Source organism: Acomys minous (assembly GCF_964271855.1).
Source record: "Acomys minous genome assembly, chromosome: 12".
NCBI lineage: Eukaryota > Metazoa > Chordata > Mammalia > Rodentia > Muridae > Acomys > Acomys minous.
This window is the reverse complement of record NC_140493.1, coordinates 99740441-99761884: the sequence shown is the minus strand read 5'-3', so window position 1 is coordinate 99761884 and position 21444 is coordinate 99740441. Positions and strand designations below refer to the sequence as shown.

At 49.6% G+C, this 21444-nt stretch overlaps 1 protein-coding gene across 4 annotated transcripts; it reads left to right on the top strand.

The window, feature by feature from the left end:
* The first annotated feature begins 1168 nt into the window (after window positions 1-1168).
* CACNG1 (calcium voltage-gated channel auxiliary subunit gamma 1) lies at window positions 1169-20038 on the top strand. Of its 4 annotated transcripts, none has more exons than XM_084750230.1 (5): window positions 1169-1537; window positions 12213-12287; window positions 13744-13881; window positions 14219-14483; window positions 19293-20038. In XM_084750230.1, the coding sequence occupies exons 1-4, from the start codon at window positions 1300-1302 to the stop codon at window positions 14443-14445; spliced, it is 678 nt and encodes a 225-aa protein (XP_084606356.1). In that variant the 5' UTR covers window positions 1169-1299; the 3' UTR covers window positions 14446-14483; window positions 19293-20038. The 4 variants fall into 4 exon arrangements, with proteins under 4 accessions (XP_084606356.1, XP_084606355.1, XP_084606354.1 ...); XM_084750229.1 differs by lacking the exon at window positions 19293-20038 and adding an exon at window positions 14647-15669; XM_084750228.1 differs by lacking the exon at window positions 19293-20038 and having other exon boundaries at window positions 14219-15669.
* The last annotated feature ends 1406 nt before the right edge of the window (window positions 20039-21444 follow it).

The window sequence follows — 21444 nt, the reverse complement described above, 5'->3', positions numbered from 1 at the left end:
GTTTGCATCCCCTTGACTTCCTGTGCTTTTCCAACAATCAACCTCTTTCTATCCCTGTTTGAAAATGAAATGGCCTAGAAGTGTAACCCAATTGGTAGAGTGCTTGCTTGGCATGCCACAAGGCCCTGGCTTGAGCCCCAGCATCATAACCAGGCATGGCGGCACATAACAGTAATGCCAACACTTGGGGGCGGTGGTGAAAAAACGCAGAGGATCAGAATTCCGAGAACTCCTCGCCTTCAGAGCAGGTTTGAGGCTAGCCTGGGCTACGTGAGACACTATCAAGAAAGAAAGAAGTGTGTGTGTGGTGGGGGGGGGTGACATAATAGAAAATCTTTATTTACTGGCTCTGAAAACAGTGCAAAGAAACAGGTTCAGTCCAACTCCTGGCCTTGTAGCCTCATCACTCTCCGGGCTGCTCCGTGCGCTGCAGAGAGCTATCCCCGAAAGTCCAAAAGGCACAAGGGACTCATCAACTCCACGCATGCGGAGCTGTTCTTTTGGGCCCGGTTGCTGTAGTAGAAGACAATAGAAAAAGAAGTAACCTCTTCAGCTGGGTTCAGGCCTGGAAACAAGACGGGATTTTCCTATGGCTTTGGGGAATGAGGTAGGACTTGCTTGGGAGGTGGACTCTACTTGTCCCTTCTGGTGTCCCTGCAGACAGGTTCCTGAGTTCACATACACTTATGCTGGTGGCGGTGGCTCCCTTGGCAGTGTGCGACACAGAGGTTATGCCGTCAGGGACTCTGGGGAGGTCCCCTTCCCTTATCTGGTAATGCCTTCTCGTCTTGAGCACCCACACATCTAGTGAGCCTGTTACCCATGGCTCATACCACACACACACACACACACACACACACACACACACACACATGCACATCTACTCTGTAGACCTCTCAAGTCACTATCTAAAGCCCTCTCTCTTTCTCTCTCTCTCTCTCTCTCTCTCTCTCTCTCTCTCTCTCTCTCTCTTTCTCTCTCCTTCTCCCTGGAGAGGGGGTATTTCTAGCCCCCAGGATAAAAATCCCTGAAACCTGAGCAGAAGGCATCCTCAGGGACACGCCTAGAGACAAGCATTAATAGAAGCCTTCCTCAGGCCCATGACACGTCTGAGCAGCTGCTCCGACTGCCCAGTGTCTCTCAGCCCCAAGGCCAGCCCACTCTGGCTCAGCCAGGCTCACTAAACATAGCTTCCACTGTCAACTCCATAGCCACAGCCACATCTAGCCGGTTGTTACCTACCCCTGGGAGACACTGCTGCTGCCCCCTGCCCACTACACCCACACCTCAGCAACCATCATGTCACAGGCCAAAACCCTGAAGGTTCGTGCGACCCTCTTCTTCATCCTGGCGGGCGGAGTGCTCGCCATGGTGGCCGTGGTGACTGACCACTGGGCCGTGTTGAGGCCACACCTGGAACACCGCAATGAGACCTGCAGGGCAGCCCACTTCGGCCTCTGGAGGATCTGTACCACGCAAGCCACTGCTGTCCTTGACAAAGAAGACAAGAGTTGTGAGCACATCGCAACGTCAGGGGGTAAGGTCCCCACTCTCTCCCCGTTGTCTGTCCTTCCAAGATCCCAAGATAAGTTGCCTGTGGGAACAGAGTTGTTGCCAGCTTTCCCTGCAAGGAAACAGGATGGGAACAGGCTTGGGGTAGTGTTTATGGCCTGAGCCGAGGTGGAAAATGAGGGTGTGTGTCTCCAGCTCCATCTTGTAAGGCCTGGGCTCTCCACCCTGTATGGTTGCTGACCACTGAGTTAAGAGACTCCGGAAACTGCTAGTCTACCAGACCAGGAACTTCTGGCCCCAGCAGCAGACACCTGGGATGATACTCAGTGGCATCTCAGTCCGTTCTCTCCCTGAAAAGACAGGCTGGTGACCTTAAGAGCTCAGACTAGAAGAAACAATGGGGCTTCCCGGCTTCTTCCTTAGCGTCTAGCTCAACAGTTCTCAGCCTGTGGGTCGCGACCCCCCGCCATCCCTGAGGCATCACACATCAGATATCCTGCATGTCAGATATTTATGATTCATAAGAGCAGCAAAATTACAGTTATGAAGTAGCAGCGAAATAATTTTATGGTGTGGGGGGTGGGGGTGGGGGGATGGTAGCCACATGACAAACTGTATTAAAGGGTCGCAGCATTAGGAGGGTTGAGAACCAGGGTTCTGAGCAAAAGTATAGGCAAGACCGCTTATGGCTTAGTTTGTCAGGCTGTATAGAAAGGAAACACTGGGTTTCTTGTTTTTAAGTACTAAGAACTTCAAGCTGCTGAAGGCAGAGCATAAAAACAAGCACGGGGTCCTTGAGGGTTGGGGGCAGGGCGAGGCTGCCACGTGGCTACAAAGCAGAATGTGCTGTGGCTGCCTTGTCAGGGCCTGTGGTCCTGCTATGTGTCCTTCCTTCATCACTCAGATTCTCTGCGCTTCCCTCTGTGGCCATTGCAAGGGGCTTCTCCCGTTCTCCACCTACACCTTGCAAGCAAGTTCTTCACCTAGGAGCTAGGGCATTAATGTGCTGGTCTCCACCCTGCCAGGGAAGCAGAGCATGCGCACCGGGGAGGAAAGAGGCCCAGGCTGTAGCCACCACTACCCACTGCCCTCTTAAAGGACTTTCCAACCAGCTAGCTATCTTGTCCCTGTATGCAGTGCTGGGACTGGAAGCCAGGGCTTTGTGGGTGCTAGGCAAGCACTCCACCAGCTGGGTTCCATCTGCAGCCCTACGAAGAAGTAGTCAGAGAGGACACGGTCCATCTCAGCCTCCACTTCACCTGTGTAAAATAGTACGACCACTTCTAGGGCTTGCAACGTGTCTAAGGCCTCAGTGGACCTCAACGTGTATGGCCTCCATCCTGACGTGGAGACTGACTCCGTTCCCTGCCTGAGCGCTCAGTCCTGAGTCTCTCTATGTGTGGGGTTCAGAGTCCGCCCTCCCTCCCCTCCCTTGGCTCTTGCTTCAGGAAACCCAGGCGTCACTCACCACGGGCGGGGATCCAGAGATTTGTAACCACTCAGCTGTCTTGGAAACACGGAGTCTCAGGGTAGAGGGCACTGACAGGCATGAGCATATGCTTTGGAAGATATCACATAGCCTGATGCCCACACCCCTTGCCCACTCTACATACCCGTAAACAGAGATGCCTCATCTGGACCAACTCCCTGGGCAGGGTAGGGCTGAGCAGGGCGAGGCAGCCTCTCCGGGAATCATGCATGGGGGGGGGGGCGGCGTTATGGTTCTATCCACCTGTCCTCACAGCCCTGTGCCTTTTAAAGTCTGAGCAGAGGAGCCGCGTCTACGCACAGAGAGACAGGCTGGTGAGCACATCAGCCTCAGGGGACCAACAGGCAAGGCTTGGCCTTAAGCCTAAGCAGAGTCTGTTTGTCTGCTTTCTCACCCTCATCAGCTGTGAATCATTCTGCCCACATTTGTGACATTGAACTTAGCCTCTCCCCCCCCTCCTCCACCCCCCCACCCCCCCTCCCCCACCCCCCACCCACCCCCCCACCCCACCCCCGTTGTCTTCCAAAGCCTGTTCCTGCACTCAAATGGACATGAATTTCCTTCCCCATCTGCCTTCTCTGTGATCCTTTAGACCTGTCTTTTCCAGAAGAGGGCTCCTATGGCGTTCTCTCATTACTAACAACTGCACTAACGGCACATACACGCAGGGCTCTGTGCTATAAGGGCTTTGCCTATATTAACTTTGGGCGATACGAGGGGTGGGGCGGGGGCGGGGAGGGAATGATGGAGGAAGAAATGACCACTCCCACACTGAAGCTTCTCTCTCACGGACAGCAATGAGCAGGCAGAGAGGGAGAAAACCAAAAGGCTCTTTATTTTTCAGAACTCTGGAAATTTACCAAAACCTTCCAGCAACCTGGCAAGTGCTTATTTCAAGGAAAGCAGGAGAGCTGGGGAGAAACAGTGAATTTTAGGTGCTTTACTTTTCTCCATGAAAACTACTATCTCAGTAAAACAAAAAACCAACAGCAGTCTGGCTGATACTAGAGGAGACAGAACAGGCTCGGCCTCTTAGAGAATCTCTGTCCAAAGCACTGCCATTATCTGATTTTTTTTTAAAATCATTTTGTAAAAGTCCTCAACTGCAAAGCTGTGACTGGGGGATGAGTCAGCTCCACGCATGTTAGAATATCTATGCTAACTGATGGCCAAGCTAGTAGAACAGGGGCTTCATGCTCAAGAGTATAGACGTCACAAAACTAGCTCAAACACAGGCGCAGGAACAAGCCTCAAGACGGAGAAGCAGAATCCTTGAGTCGTCACACGGTGTGTATATTTAAAAAATACAAGCCATTTGGCACGCGCCTCTGAGCCTAACACTGGGGAGGCAGAGGCAGGCGGATATTTGTGTCTTTGAGGCCGCCCTCATCTACATAGTGAGTTTCAGGCCAGTCAAGGCTACATAGTGAGACCCTATCTCAAAAGCAAACAAACAAAAACAAAACAGAAAAAAAAAAAGGCGTATGAAAGAGGGGTGATATGAAGAGGAAAGAGAAACCAGAGCGAACTTGAATGTGGACAAAGACTTTATAACATTCACTAATTACTTTCTGGAGGACTGTCAGAGGATTACTTGAGGGAGTCAGTTGTCTCCTTCCAACCATGTGCATTCTGGGAACCACACTCAGGTCATCAGGTTGCTAGCCAGCACCTGTGCCTGCTAAGCCATCTCGGCAGCCCTAGCCAGACAAAGACTTTAGATCAGCCAGAACCAGAATCTAAAAATGGAAGAGAAGGAAGATGCCTCGTGAAATAGATACCAATTAAGATACAAAAATTAATTTTAAAGCATCAAATAGAAACCCTTTTTGAAAAAAGGGCAATAATAATTAAAGTGGAAAGGGGGCCTTGAAGGCAGGAATGAGCAGACGAATGAAAATTCCTATGAACTTTTTAAAAGGATCCACTGAGATCCCCCCTACACACACACACACACACACACACACACACACACACACACACACACAGGCAGAGCAACAGGCAGGGGAAAGGGGCAATGTCTCAGACACATGTAGGACACCACCATATACACCATGGGAGTCTCCAGAAGAAGAGAGAGAAAGAGAGAAAGATAATGTCTAGATTAAACTTCCCAAACTGGATGAAAGACATGAATCTACAAATCCACGAAGTTCAATGAATTCTAGACGGCATAAATTTGAAGAACTTGGTACCTCCATACATCACATCCAAATTGGTGAAGCACACAGAGGATTGCTAAAAACAAAAAGTGAGATGCAGTTGTGATGGTTTACTTGTCAACATGACACAATTTGGAATTACTCAAGAAGAGCGTCTCGCAGTGAGGAGCTCTCTACATTAGGCTGGCCTGTGGCACACCTATGAGAGATTTGTTACTCTATTGCTCTCTGCTCTTGACTGCTATGCATATGATGTCATCACAGCAACAGGAAATGAAACTAGGATTAGCAACTATCTAGGTCACTTCTCTGTTGCTATGATAGAAACAATTTGGGGAGGAAAGGGTTACTTCAGCTTACAGTCCATCACGGAGGGAAGCCAAGGCAGGAGTTCAAGGCAACAACACAGAGGCAAGAACTCAACAGAAGCCATAGAGGGGTAGAACGCTGCTTGTTGGCTTGCTTTCCATGGCTTGCTCAGCCTGCTTTCTCATACAACCCAGGACCAAGAGTGGTACCATCCATGGTAGACTGGGCTCTGCAACATCCACGACTAATCAAGAAAATGTTCCAGGGGCCAAAGGGATGGTTTAGTGGTTCAGAGTACATACTGCTTTTGTAAAAGACCCAAGTCTGGTTCCCAACATTCACATGGTGGCTTACAACTCTCTATAACTACAGTTCCAGAGGACCTGGTGCCCTCTCTTGACCTCCTCTCGCATCGAATGCACATAGTGCGTGTATATACACTCATGCACACATACATACACACAAAATCAATATTTTAAAAGAAGATGCCCCCACAGACATGCACACAAGCCAATCTGATGGAGACAATTTCTCGGTAGAGATCCCCTCTTCCTGGGTGACCCTAATTTGTGTCAAGTTGGCAAAAAAAAAAAAAACTGTCCAGCACAGCCATTTATTACACACATGAGATTCTTAATAAGATAAACAGGTGAATTTCCCACCAGACACCATGAGATAATGGTGGAGATACTGGGAGGCCCTATAGATGCCTCTGTAGCCCACATAACAATATTTGGGTCAATGACGGACCATATGTGAAAGAATGGCCTCATGGGATTATCTCACCTTGTGATGTCATAGCTATCCGAGTCTGTGTGTGTGTACACTCCGTAAAACATCCACACAACGACAAAATTACCTGATGATGTGTTGCTCAGAACTGTCTCACGCTGCTAAGCCACATGCAGCTGCACCGGCGCCCCTAATCTCACATAAACCCCCAGGGGCCCCCCACATTCGTCATCATCCGGCGCCACAGATGAGGAAAGCGAACCTCAGAGAACGTGAATAACTTAAGAACAGTTAGGTGATTCCCTAAACATTTGCCTGTCGTGTCCACTTTCTTAGTTACTAGATTATGTAGGTTTTTTAATTCTACGGATGGTTTTCATTTGACAAGGTAGAGCATGGTCGTCCCCAGGCTAACTGCCTGACAAGGAGAGGTTCAACACTCAGGCCTTAAATCCTGAGCAAGCTCACTCTCCAGAACTTCCCGTGAGTTCCAATGCACAGTGCCCCTAACACCTGCTGACTCAGGGAGGCCATACGGAGTCCCACCTGGGACACACGGTCAGAGGCAGCCAGACCAAGAGCTAATACAAAGAGGGGGGTCCCTAGAACCCATACTCCTGTGGTCCGCTGTAGGCTCCTCACAGGATGAAGCTGCCTCATGTGAGTCTTCCACTGTCCACAACGAGCCATAAAAAGGCTTCTCTGTAAAAGATCACCATCTATGCCTGGTTCCAATGCCTCCTGAGTGGGAGGAAGGGCTTCCCCCAGTTTATAGGGGAGCTCATGCATCAGCCAGTACGCCCCAAAAGAACCATTCACTGCCCTTGATTCTTTCAGGTTCTGCCTCTTTAGGGCAACCACAGCATCTCATTTCTCTGCACTCACGTCTCTCCTCGGGACAAGGATTATGGGTGTAAGAGGAGTTATGATGTCATTGAGCCCAGGAATCGCCAGGGTTTAAACTACCCACGTGAACTCATGTTGGAGGCTGGAGCTTTACCTAGACTCCCCCGTGAAAGAACAGCATCCAGAGGCTCGGCAGAAGGTCTCGGGGTGCCCTAGTTCATCTTAAGGATTCTTCTGTGGTGGTTGGGAGAGCACACAACATCTTTACTAGCTTGCTAGAGGCAATTGGAGCATCATATGTGAGACTTTCTCCCTAGCCCTAAATCACTAGTTCCTGGGAGGTTACACACATCAAGTCATCTTCAGTCTATTAACTCAGCACTACCAGGTGCACCTGGGGATCTCCTCGGTGATAACTAGAGCGATCTATGGCCTGTTAACTCTACTTCACCTTGAAGTTTCCTGTGCCTGCTACTCTGGTTTTTTGCAATTGCCACCCTGGATTCTGCATTGAACCATACTGTGGGGTTAGCCAGCCACCCTCTGCCCTAGTTCCCAGGCAAGTCTGAGCCGGGCTCACTGTTTTTGTTTTGTTTTTGAGACGGGTATTTTTTGTGTAGCCTTGGCTGGCCTGGGCTCACTTTGTAGACCAGGCTGGCCTCAAACTCACAGTGATCTGCCTGCCTCTGCCTCCCAAGTGCTGGGATTAAAGGTATGCGCCACCACTGCCTGGAGGCTGTGTGTATTTTTTTTTTAAGATTCATTTAGTTATTATTTATTGTATATGAGCATTTTATCTGCAGAAAAGGGTATCAGATCACACTATAGATGGTTATGAGCCACCATGTGGTTGCTGAGAATTGAACTCAGGACCTCCGGAAGAGCAGGCGGTGCTCTAAACCACTGAGGCACCTTTGCAGCCCAAGCTGTGTGTATTTTTAAGGAATATCTCAGTTCATATTTTTTATACCACTGAGTCTTATAGAAAGAGATATCTTTAGAATCATTAGAAGCCAGTTTCAGGGACAAAGGGGATGGTAATAACTTCTGAGACCCTAATTATGGTCCTAGATCCTCTTGGTACTGGGATCTCTGCTTTACTTGGCCTAAAGCACTATCTGTGTCAGCACAGTGATAGGGACAGAGGCTACCAAGGCAGAGTTTGAGCCCAAATCTATGCAAGGATGTTTCACCTGAAATTGGAGACAAGAAAGGACATCGGAGAGGCAAAGCAAGACGGTTCAAAATCTGCAGCACGCATAAGACCACCCCATCCCTCATCCCCCAACCTTACTTGTGACTAAGGCCCACATAGGGCCTGCTGCAGATGGTGTGCATGTGTTACGTGTGCGTGTGTGTGTGTGTGTGTGTGTGTGTGTGTGTGTGTGTATGTGTGTATTCACGAACACATATGTTCACATACGTGTATATGCAGATTCACATGAAAGACCAAGGTCTCCATGATGTGTCTCTATGATTCGCCATCTTATTGTCTGAGGCAGGGTCCCCCACTGAGCCTGGAGAGTCAGTTAGCCTGGATGTCTAGTTAGAACGAACAGCACTGATTTAGTTCGGCTGGCTGGCCAGCAGCTCCAAGGATGATCCCCTCCAGCCTGGCATTGTAAGTGCATGCCATGCATACCCACTACCCCACCCCCCCATGGGTCCCGAGAATCAAACTCAGGCCCTCCCACTCGCACACCAAGTGCTTTGCTGACTAAGCCCATCTCTTCTAGGCTTGCTTTAATGCTTAGCTTCCCAAATACCACCATCCATCAAGGGGGCAAATATGAACTAAGTTACATGAGGCGTACCTATCGGGTAGGACCCTGTGCCCCCCTCTAAAGAGGCTGACTTGATTGCTCTGATGTGGCTACTCTATTTTTAGGGCCATAGGGAACTGTGAAAGGGCTTATACCCTCCCTCGGGCAGCCACATGGGCCAGGAGCAGATACATTTCTCACAGGTTGAAAGCCAAGAACATAGGCCTGCTTCAGGTGCCAAGTTCAAGAAAGAAGATGAGTCAAATGTTCTGTCCCCCAGTGCAAAGCTGGGGCGTCCAGTGGTGCTAACATCCTCTATCCCATCAGCCACATTGGAGGATGTTTAATAGATGAGGAGGAGACATTCTATCTACTACCCAAGGGAAAGAGCCCTCCAGTGCCCCATCTGCCTGGTCCCCATAGGCTTGCAGCCTATCCCTGTGGACTCCGGCTCACACATCTCTGCCCTGACATCCAGAACGTCTGTCTGCACATTGCTGTCTGCCCTGAGTGGAGTCTGGCATTTTACCTGGCGGTGGCTGATTCCCCAACGTGCTATGCGAGAGTAACCACCGCAAGCCTCAAGGGTCAGCCATCTGTGGTCACCAGACTCTCGAGGCTGCCTGTACCTCACAGCCCTCGCTCTTAACTCAGAGGCAGTGAGTAGTGGGGAAAGCAGCTGACCATGAAATACACTTGACTTCAGTCAATTCTTCTTGGAGGGTTTTCAACGGCAACTGAAATTGGCTCTTAAAGCGCGAAACAGAAATGTTCCTTTGTCCGGAGGGAGACCCAGGGAGACGTGTCACACAGAGCGCGAGCCGTTTCGAGGCAGTGATTCAAGAGAATCTACAGCAACCGCTCTCATAAATATAAGAGGCTTGCACTCCGCTTTAAAATAGCAGTGGATGCTGAGAGAAAAGAGCAATGTTGAGGCTGACATCACAACCGGTCTCCAGACACCCCAGGTAACTTGGCTCAAAAGAAAAGTGATTTAAATATAGAAGCTTGGGGAAAGGCGGCTTGCTGCTGGGGACAGCCACCAGTGGCTAGGCCAGACCCGCCTCTCCAGGTGTCCTATGCCTTGACCTTGGGAGAAGCAGCAATTGAACTTTGGAGGTGTAGGGAAGGACAGAATCAAGCAGCAGGAAGATGATATGGCCAGATAGAAGGAAACCTTTATCCCATTCAGAGCCATGACGGTGGCAACCCTGGGGCACAAATCTGAAAGAAACTGGATACCAGTCTTTTTGGAATGAGCCTTCAACTGTAGCCTGAAAGTGAAACCGTGAATCCACACTCAATGCTACTGAAACTAAAGGCAGAGATGTCATTTATGCGAAGGGAGTCAGAAGCATGGGAAAGACACCAAGATGGGGCCTCGCATAAATAAAAAGCAACTTAATTTAGTTTTTTTGTTTTGTTTTGTTTTGTTTTGTTTTTGAGACAGGGTTTCTCTGTGTAGCCTTGGCTGTCCTGGACTCACTTTGTAGACCAGGCTGGCCTCAAACTCACAGAGATCCGCCTGCCTCTGCCTCCCGAGCGCTGGGATTAAAGGCGTGCGCCACCACCCCGACCTAATTTAGTTTTCTTAAGAAGCAGAAAATAGGGCAGAGGGTGTGGCACATCCCCAGCACCTAAACCAGAAGTGGTGGCAAGTACATATAGTCCCAGCACTTGGGAGGTAGAGGTCAGTGGATTAGATTGTCAAGATTATCACTGGCCATCTTTGCATATACAGTGAATTCAAGGCAAGCCTGGGCTACGTGGGGCCCTGTCTCCATAAAAAGAAAAATATATGTAAAATAACCCGTTCTTATACTTCTTAATCCAGTAATGCATGGGTAAAGAATATTGAATGTATTCAACAAGGATTGCAGCTATACTTTGGTGCCATACCTAGTTGTGAAAGAGACTAAAGGTTGAGGGTGCGTGGCACATTCCTTTGATCCTAGCACACAGGAGGCAAAGGCAGGTGGGTCTCTGAGTTCAACGTCAGCATGGTGTACAGAGTGAGTTTCAGGACAGCCAGGGATATACAGAGAAACCTTGTCTCAAAAAAAAAACAGAGAGATGGGGAGAGAGAGAGAGAGAGAGAGAGAGAGAGAGAGAGAGAGAGAAAGAAGAAGAAGAAGAAGAAGAAGGAGGAGGAGGAGGAGGAGGAGGAGGAGGAGGAAGAGGAGGAGGAGGAGGAGGAGGAAGAGGAGGAGGAGGAGGAGGAGGAGGAGGAGGAGGAGGAGGAGGAAGAGGAGGAGGAGGAGGAGGAGGAGGAGGAGATGCGGAATTACGTATAAGAGCATCATGGCTGGATTTACTTTCAGCCCCTCCCCTTCTGCCTCATAACGTCCAGGTCTCATGTCTAACTGTCCCTAGACCATCCACAGTTGTCATGACAATGCTCAGTGGCCAGAAAAGGTTTTGTCTGGAGTCCACATGATTCAGGTCTGAGGGTCTGAAGAAGTGACGGGATATGCAAAGGAGCCCTTTGTAGGGCAAAGCCAGGTTGCCAGCCTGGATGAGCATCAGAAAGTGCTCTCTCTCTCTCTCTCTCTCTCTCTCTCTCTCTCTCTCTCTCTCTCTCTCTCTCTCTCTCTCTCGTGTTTCACATGCACTTGTATGCATGTGCATATGAAGGCCCGGAAGTTGACATGGTATCTTCCTCAATTGCTCCCCCCAGCACCCCACCACGGCCCCCCGCCTTGTTCTTTGAGACAGGGTCTCTTGCTGACCTGGAGTCCACCAACTGGCTAGTCTGCCCCTCAGTGAGTTCTAGGGATCCATGGCCAGCGCTGGGACTATAGACACACATCCTTGGACCCAGCTTTTTACTTGGTTGCTGGGCATCCTCATGCTTGTATGCCAAGCACTTTAACAGCTGAGCCATCTCCCTAGCCCCAGGTCCCACTGTGAATGGACGATAGGGGTCAGGTTTTGGGTTGGTCACGGTCCCTCAGCCTCATCACTAAGATATTTTGCACTGGATAACTCCCTTACTGTGGCAGGCCATCTTGTGAGCTGAGGGGTTTAGTAAAACCCTTGGCCTCTAGGCATTTCCCAGGGGCCCCCAGGAGAGGGACCCATGTGCGGGAACCAGTGGTTATTTGCTAAACATGTATGCCCCCCCCTACTTTGGGAACAGTATGAACCTGGGTCTCAGTTACCCCAACTGCCTAATGGGCTCAGGTCTTACATGTCTGCCCTGGGAATCCATCTTCCTTTGCTCCCTGAGACTGTCCCAGCTTCCTTGGCAGCCAATCCTTCGTCTGCGGAAATGGCGTGCTAAAGGTCACGGAAATGCTTGGCCCAGGTGAAAGATAGGTATCGAGAGGGCCCCTCCGTACCCTGCGGCGACACACCCGCCCCTTTCCGCCAGCTCACAGACTGTCTCCTCCTCTACAGAACAGAACTGCTCCTACTTCAGGCATTTCAACCCAGGAGAGAGCTCGGAGATCTTTGAATTCACCACTCAAAAGGGTGAGACCCTGGAAGCCGGGGTGGGTGGAAAGCAACTTCTGTCACTAGCTGCTGAGCTAGGAGACACTTGGCAGAGACGGATGGAAAACAGCTGCAGGCTGGTGCTCTGTGACATCCCTGTGTATACACACAGCCATCCCCCTGTCCAGGACTCAGGGCATATTTGATGGCGTTAGAGACAGGTGTAAAGTAGACAGGCTGTATGATACAGCAAGAACATATTCCAGCAGGGCCCAGAGAGCTTTGAAAGCGGTACAGGTGCTCACAGGACTGGAGCAGGGAGCTGGGGCAGCCAAGTGAGAGCCTCTGTGGGGGCCTAACCAACAGCTGCCTGAGCCGAGCAAACAAGGTAGTCCAGCTCTTCCTCGATAGAACTCAGAGACCTCATGAGTAGGCGGAGCCTGGCCTGTGTGGGAGTGGGCAGCCACACAGTGTATAAGAGCTGACACAGACACACGCTAATGCACATGCCAGCAGATCACATGTAGGCACGCGCCACACGCACATACCAGCAGGGCCTCTCCTGCACGGGGCCCACATGCACACTGAGAGTCTTAATGCAGGGAACGCTCTGCATGCATTTACATGCCGACAGATCCTCATGCATGGTGAATGCATACACACTGAAGGCCTGAATGAAGAGAGCACTCACACATGCATGCTCACACAGATAGAGCCTCATACATGAGGGACATATAAGTGTTGACAGACTTGCATGCAAGGCAGATACATGTGCACCCACATATACTGACAGATTCTGTCTGTCTGTCTGTCTGTCTGTCTGTCTGTCTCTCTCTCTCTCTCTCTCTCTCTCTCTCTGTGTGTGTGTGTGTGTGTGTGTGTGTGTGTGTGTGTGTGTATGTGTCTGTCTGTCTGTCTCTGTCTGTCTGTCTCTCTCTCTGTGTCTGTCTCTGTCTGTCTCTCTGTCTCTGTCTCTCTCTCTCTCTCTCTCTCTCACACACACACACACACACACACACACACACACACACACACACACATTCTCACATGCAGACACAGAGGCACATACTCTGGTGGATTCTTAGGCAGCCCACACACGTCCTCACACTCACAGCTAGGGAACACCCACACTCTGTCAATCTTGCAGAGTCCCCTTGTCAATCTGAGACAGACCACCTACAGCTCAGTGCCTCCTTCTGCCTGTCACTCAGGAAGGCTTTGGCTCTAGGAACATCTGTAGCCACGGGGTGTCCTGCCTCCCTCTGAGGCCCTTGCCTCTGGAAACCTCACACTTTAGTGCCCTGGAAACATATAAGTGAGTCCATCCCGTTCGCATCTGGCTTCACTCTTCCACAGCATCGGGCTTTGAGTCAGTTAGCAAGCGAGTGAGCCTCAGTCAGGTGTGAAATGGGAATCCAGGAGCAGAACCCCTGATAGGCGCTCTGTCAGAAGGATGTGCCTGGAAAGGCTCCGGCGCTCCCTGTGTGTTTTGCAGAGTACAGCATCTCAGCAGCGGCCATTGCCATCTTCAGCCTCGGCTTCATCGTTGTGGGGTCCATCTGCGCGTTTCTTTCCTTCGGGAATAAGCGTGACTACCTCCTGAGGCCAGCCTCCATGTTCTATGCCTTTGCAGGTATAGTGGGCTCCTGCAGCACCTGGGTGGGAGGGGGAGCTTCCCAGGGCTCCTCACTCCATGATCAGAACCCCGCTGACCCCAAGAGGGCTAGGAAGGAGGAAGCTTGCTTTGTTCATTGTTTTCCCTATAACACTACCCTTGGGAATGTCACTGAGGAACCTTCCCAGAGTGCTATTAACAACAACAACAACAAAAAGAGTGGTAGGCAAGGATCACTTTTGCATATTTCCAGTTAAAACCAGTTTCCCCTTTGGACTTGAGGTGGGGGGGTGGGGTAGAGTGGCAGCAAAAGCAGAGCAGCATCAGTCACTGAGGTGCTTGCCTTTGTCCCCAGGGCTCTGCCTTATAGTCTCTGTGGAGGTCATGAGGCAGTCGGTGAAGCGCATGATTGACAGCGAGGACACGGTCTGGTTCCAGTACTACTATTCCTGGTCTTTCGCCTGTGCCTGTGCTGCATTCACCCTGCTCTTCCTCGGCGGGCTCCTCCTCCTCCTCTTCTCCCTGCCTCGGATGCCCCAGAACCCCTGGGAGTCCTGCATGGATGCTGAACCCGAGCACTAGTTTTGGAAAGATCAAGGCCAGACCAGAGCCTTCTGGAGGTGAGGATGGAGTTTCACATCTGCCCCGATCCCTTGTCTATCACCTGTGCCTCTCCCTCTGAGTTCCTCTACAAACAGTGCACATGGACATGGCCGTGGTCAGAGGAAGCAGGCCAGCAGACAAGCAGGTATTTGAAGGGGTCCTCTCTTGTGCCTCCCCCAGCTCAGGCTTGCCCACCATGCCTGTTGTCTTTGAAGATCTGGTCTGGTCATCTTTAGAAAGCTTCCAGGGACAGCGGGTACTCGGTCACCAGTTCTGGACATCGCCAGTGTGCAAAGCTAGCCCCCCTGCCCCCCCACCCCTCCCCCTGCTCTCGTCCACCATGATCCAAAACCCTCTTCTGTGACCTGAACATCCCTCGTGGGTTTCCAGGATCCCCAAGAGACATTTTTAACTGGATAGGATCTGTGGTTTGAAATAAAAGATCTCAGAAATGTCTCCCCCCCCCTTTTTTTTTCCTTGTGCTTGCATAGCAATTGCTGATATTCCTGGCCATAGACCCTAGAGAAGAAAAGGAAGGCGAGTTCCTCTGGGGTAGCAGTTCGCAATCCATGTTGTAGAGAGCCCTTTGGGAGTTGAATGACCCTTTCCCAGGGGTCACATATCATAGCAGTAGCAAAAATGCCATTATTAAGTAGCAATGAAAACACTGTTATGGTTGTGGGGGGGGGGTCACCCAACCTTGAGGAACTGTGTTAAAGGGGCACACACAACATGCCGGGCGTAGTGGCGCACACCTTTAATCCCAGCACTCTGGAGGCAGAAGCAGGTGGATTGCTGTGGGTTCAAGGCCAGCCTGGTCTACAAAGCGAGTCCAGGACAGCCAAGGATAACACAGAGAAACCCTGTCTCGAAAACCAAAACAAATTTTTAAAAAAAAATTTTTTTTTTTTAATGTTAGGAAGGTTGAGAAACACTTCCTGGGCACTGAGGACGCTTAGAGGAGACGTGGGGTTAGCTTAGAGGTTCTGAATGCCAGTCTGAATATCCGAGCCCTGGAATTGTTCGGACTGAAACTAGAAACCTTGTGACTTCAGAGAGGGTGTTAAAAATAGGAGGGGTTATTTCTAGAATCATCCAGCCCCTCTCAGCACTGAAGCCCCACGGTCTCAGTCTAGCTTCTGGTGCTAGAGTCTTGTTGAAAAAGGAGGAAGAGGAAAAGGAGGAGGAAGAGGAGGAGGAGGAGAAGGAAGAAGAAGAAAGAAGAAGAAGGAAAGAAAAAGAAGAAGAAAGAAAAAGAAGAAGAAGAAAGAAAAAGAAGAAAAGAAGGAGAAGGAGTCCCCAAACAGCACACATGCACACACAGCACCATCACTTAAACACTACTTCCTCCTTAAAACCCTCCTGTATGAATGTAGCCTCCAGAAACAGAATCCAGACTTGATTGGCAGACCCTCTGTGGTTCTTGCAGTGAGCTCTGGAGTCCCCTATGGAGCTCATCCTAGCACAGTTGGGGAGGGAAAGACCTCCACCTGTGGGAAAGACCTGGCCTACCACGTCTTGTGTAGCCTGCAAGAAAGGAGTGGGTTTTTTGGTTGTTGTTTTGTTTGTTTGTTTGTTTGTTTGTTTGTTTTTACAGCTCAAGAGACATCAAAAGAACTTATCATGAATATGAAGACTATCTCACGATGTGAAAATTATATGCAATTCGAACTTCAGTGTCTATAAATAAAGTTTTATTGGCACACAGCCACACCTGTTCCAACGGGTGTTCAGTGTGCCTGCTTTCCTCACAACAGCCCTGAGTAACTTCAAGAGAAATGATCTACCCTGCAAAGTAAAATATTTACTTTCATATTGGATGTGGTGGCACATACCAGTAACCCCAGCACTCTGAAGGCCGAGGCTGGAGAAGCTTTTTTTTTTTTTTTTTTTTTTTTTTTTTTTTTGGTGTTTTGAGACAAGGTTTCTCTGAGTATCCTTGGCCATCCTGGACTCACTTTGTAGACCAGGCTGGCCTCGAACTTACAGAGATCCACCTGCCTCTGCCTCCCAAGTGCTGGGATTAAAGGCGTGCGCCACCACCGCCCAGCTGGAGGATCTTATTCTCATGACACCTGTGACTTTTTACTGCATGACAAGACACCATGACTGCAAGTGCCTTGTAGAAGAGTTTATTTTGGCTTATAGTTCCAGAGAAAGAGTCCATAAGGGCAGATGTGGCATGATAGCAGTCAGGCACGGTCGCTAGAGCAGGAAATGTTGGTGTTAATGTAAAAGTATGGCCTAATAAATGTTTATTATTAGGCTATAATTACTTCAGCAATATTTCCTAACCCACTAGCAATCAATGAAAACACAGACACTTGTTATATTTTAAAATAGCCGTGGCTCACTTGGGGCAGGGCAGATATTAGTCCCCTAAACTACCTCCCGTATCTCCCTGCCCCAATCCCATGCCATCTGCTTCTAATAATTTCTTTTGAGCTACCTCCCATCCATAATCCCAAATACTTACTAATGTTCTTCATCTGGGCCACATCCTCCATCCATGATGCCATGTGCTTCTTCTCCACCTAACCCATGACAGCAGGCTCCTTTCTTCTCTTCCTCTTCTGTCTCCTTCCCAAAATCCTCTTCCGGTTTCTGACTGTTTCCCTTCCCAAGATCCCCTCCGTCTTCCAAAGCCAATGAACCTCAGCCCTGCCTATCCCATTTGCTTGCCCAGATGTACCGGCTTTTTATTGGTCAAACAGGAATGTGATTTTAGGCAAGGTCACACAACACCATTTGGGGTATATTACAAGACAGCAAGCAGTAATCAGTATCAAAAGACATCAGACCAACCTCCAGCGAGGAAGCCGAGCAATCACATCCTCAACCACAAACACAAATCAGAAAAAGCAAACTGGAAGTGAGGCAAGTCTATACACACCCTCAAAGCCCTCCCCCAGGGGCATACTTTCTCCAGCAAGGCAATACTGCTTAAAGGTTCCACAACCTCCCCCACACAGTGCCACTGACTGATGACCAAGTACTCAAACACGAGAACCTGTGGGGGACAGTTCTTACTCAGGCTACCACACGGAGTTGTTCAATGACTCCCAAGCTAGACTAGAAGGAAGGCACATGGGTCTGGAGATAACTGGAAAGTGGCCACTGTAGGGTTTAAAGACATTCTTCTTCAACTACCCAGGAGATTATCAACGGCTTGGCTGGAGCTGGGCTGAGGAGTCCAGCACAGTCTATCCTGCCTTGGGATTTGGAACTGAGTAGAAAAATCTACCCCTTAGTTAGGACATCTGAATAGGTTATAAAAGGGGGTCCTGGGAAGATGGCTCAGTGGGTAAAGTGATTGCTGAGCGAGCATGAGGACCTGGGTTTGACCCCCGGCACCCACTTGAAAGTGAGCGTGTCTACAAGCACTGGGTAGGCAGAGGTGGGTGCGTCATGGGGACCTCCTGGACAGTCAGTCTGGCAGAATCGTCTATCTCCAGGTACAGTGTGAAAGACCCTATCTCAAAGGAATAAGATGGAGAGTGAGAGAAAGACTCCCGACATCCACCTCTGGCTTCCACACATGCGTGCGTGGGAAAGGACACCGAGGGGCGGAGGTGGATTGAAGGGAACGGGTGAATATGATGCATGAATTGGAACCACGCAACGCCCACGTAGAAATGTGGGAGGGATGGTGGCACCAGCTGCTGCCTGGTCCACTCAGCCAATGGCAGGAGACCATCCCAAAGATGGTACCATTGAGCCTGAGAGAAAAGCTGCTCCAAGTGAGAAAGATTAAGGAAGTGAAAACCTAAGGCTCCCACCAGGACCCGACCTACCTGTGTCAACACATAGGACCCTTTGAGCCACCTACACCACCCGACTCCATGCCCAGAATTCTCATCCTCCATCAAGAAAACAACTTCTTCTTCTTCTTCTTCTTCTTCTTCTTCTTCTTCTTCTTCTTCTTCTTCTTCTTCTTCTTCTTCTTCCTTTTCTTAAAGATTTATTATGTATACATTGTTCTGCCTGCACGTACACCTGTACACCAGAAGAGGGCACCAGATCCCATTATAGATGGTTGTGAGACACCATGTGGTTGTTCAGGATGGTTGAAAGAGCAGCCAGTGCTCTTAATCTCTGAGTCATTTATCCAGCCCAGGAACTTCCGTTTACAACAGATGAATGCTGCTTTTAAACAATTTTGAATTTTACCAATAAAAACTCAGGAGCCAGATGCAGGGGTGAAAACCTGTTAGCTCAGGGAGGCAGAGAAAACACCCACAGACAACTTCTTGCAAGGACTGTGTGGTACACTAGAGTCTCCCCACCCATGCGTCCCTTCACTAATCTGTCTCCAAAGTCCTTCCTTCCATGGCACAGAACAGATTGTGGGGTTTAAAACACATACACACACACACACACACACACACACACACACACACACACACACCACAGGTTCTAGAGTCGGGATAGAAACACCTCAAAGGGGCCACTGTTATGTGTACCTCCATGATGGCCAACACGGTGTGCTATGTTAGGTTCCGTGTGAGCGAGGGCACAGTGAGGGAGACGTTATTTCCTTGTCCTTCAATGTTGAGTGCCTAAGTTACGATCCGTGTTCTCTGAGGTTTGAGAGCGTTCTGAGGTTTGAGAGGGTCATGAGGGTGGCATCCATGAAGGTGACATATCTTCCAGTCCCTCTTGTGACGTTCATGACTCTCTCCTTGTGTTCCTATTCCTTGTACTTAGCCCATTTCGGCACAGTTCACTGTCCTTCCTGGTTCTAAGCTCTCTGAAGGCAAGGCACCGATTTCCTTCGGAATCATTGCAGTGACTAGAACCTTCACTGCGTCAAATCCTTTCCCCAGGTCCAGCACAGTGTCCAGCTCACAAAACGCCAGCACGGGCTGTGAGGCAAAGTCCGTGAACTAGACGCGTGCTTCCTGAGGGAGACTGGACAAGGCACAAGCCATGCAAGAATGCCATGAGGAAGTGGAGTGGGGCCCAGAAAGGCCTTTGAAGCAAGAAAGCAGTGGAAAGGGCTCCTTCCTGCTCCAGTTCCCCAGCCTCAGCTGTCTCTAACGCCCGAGTGGACTCTACACACACACACCTTCAGTCAGACTAGTTAAGACTGAGTCAGCTGCATTCTCCCCAGCAGAGCTCAGAGCTCCATAGATACAAGATTACTTTCCAAGCTAGAGCACATCAGCGGAAGCCTCCAGTACAGACAGATTTCCCCAAGAGCTTTGACACGGGTACAAAGGCACATTTAATTAGACTAGATCACAATCTTTTCTCCCCCCAAAAACTGTTGATGCTCCACCCTGTTAGTGAGCCAACCCACCAGGAATTACTGTGGGGCTGGGTTGCATATAGGTTCACCTTGCATTGGTCAGTTTTCCACTACTGTGACAAGTATCTTGAACAAATCAACTTATAAAGAGGGAAGTATTTTGGCCCACAGTTTTAGAGGCTTAACATGACTGACCATCCCCCTTCACTTCGGACTGACGGTGGCCCAACACATGAGGTCAGATTCACCTTCTTAGCAGTCCCATAATCCCCTTCAATGTTGTGCTCCCAATAACCTAAGGACCTCAACCTAAGTCCCATCTCTTAAAGGGCCCACCACTTCCAATTGCACCCCAAGCTTGGGACTGACTTGTTAGCCCATGGGTCTTTGAGACCCACTTGGCCAGACCTTGAGAAATACATGTGTTGCCATGAGCTAAAGTCTATTTGTTGACCACTTTCTAGTTATCTGTTACTTTGTCCCAGGTTACGGATCTTGCTTTACACTTGGTCACAGAAACTAAGGAAACTGAATCTATGAGACCATCTCTTGGAAAAGCCCGTGAGCTAGAGCAATCACTTCTAGTCAGCCTTATGAAACATCAGAAACAAAGACAAGACCCCCCTTTCCGTGCCTTCATTTCTCTTTGAGTTCCCCTGACTCTACGTAGAGAAAACAAAAATTGCTAGGCGTCATGGTGCAAGCCTATAATCCCAGCATATGGAAGGATGAGTCAGAAGGAGTACATGAGTTTGAGGGCTAGCCTGGACTACATAGCAAGACCACTGTGGGGGCCAGGGGTGGGAGAAGGGAGAGAGAGAAAGAGAGAGGGGGGGAGAGAGAGAGAGAAGAGAGAGGCACTTTCTGTACTAATTGGAACATTCCTAGAGTTTTCACCTGCAAGGTCTATGACCCAGACCCTTAGGCACCCACCCACATCCAGACAGCTTGTCATCAGTGCTTGCGTTTAATTAGGGAGCAAACACCACACAAGCTGCTGTCTCTCCTGGTTCCCTTATGAGCACCCAGCTAGCCACATCCACCCTCAGAGTCCATCACCACCTCCTCTTGATCAACTTCCCACAGCCAGCCAGTGCCGCTTTGTGCTGGGGGGATTAGCAGCAGTCCCCTGACAACATTTAAACCAACCGACTGGCTGAGCATTGGATTTAATGAGGCGAGGGTGGGCTTAGGCCACAGGTTTTACAAGCTGCAGCTTCTAAGTCGTTAATTACCTCTCTCTGTCGATTCCACATCAGCCGGCGCTTTAGAAAAAGGAAATTTCATCACATTTCCAGAACACTGATCACGATAAGTTTGTAGCATGCACCCATAGACCAGGCTATGCTAAAGGAGGGAGCACGCATCAAAATTGACATAACCATGGTGACACTGAAAGAAAATGTTCTATGATATCCAATATGACAGAAAATAACTTGGGTCGGGGCTACTGCTGTCACCACTCGAAGTTGCAGAGTGAGTAGGGACATCACAGCTTTCTATGCCTTCACTCCTGGTCATCCCTCTTGCGGAGGGGGCTATCATCTGGCCACACTGTGGCCAGTGAAGTAGGGGGAGTTTCTTTAAATTATTCTTCCCACCAAACCTTGACACCCAGCTCAGCAAACACCCTTCATGGCCGAGACCTCTGCCATCCACAACTCACTCACACGCTCTTAACTTTAATACAAAGTGTCAAGACTTAATTACAAGCACCGAGAAAGGGG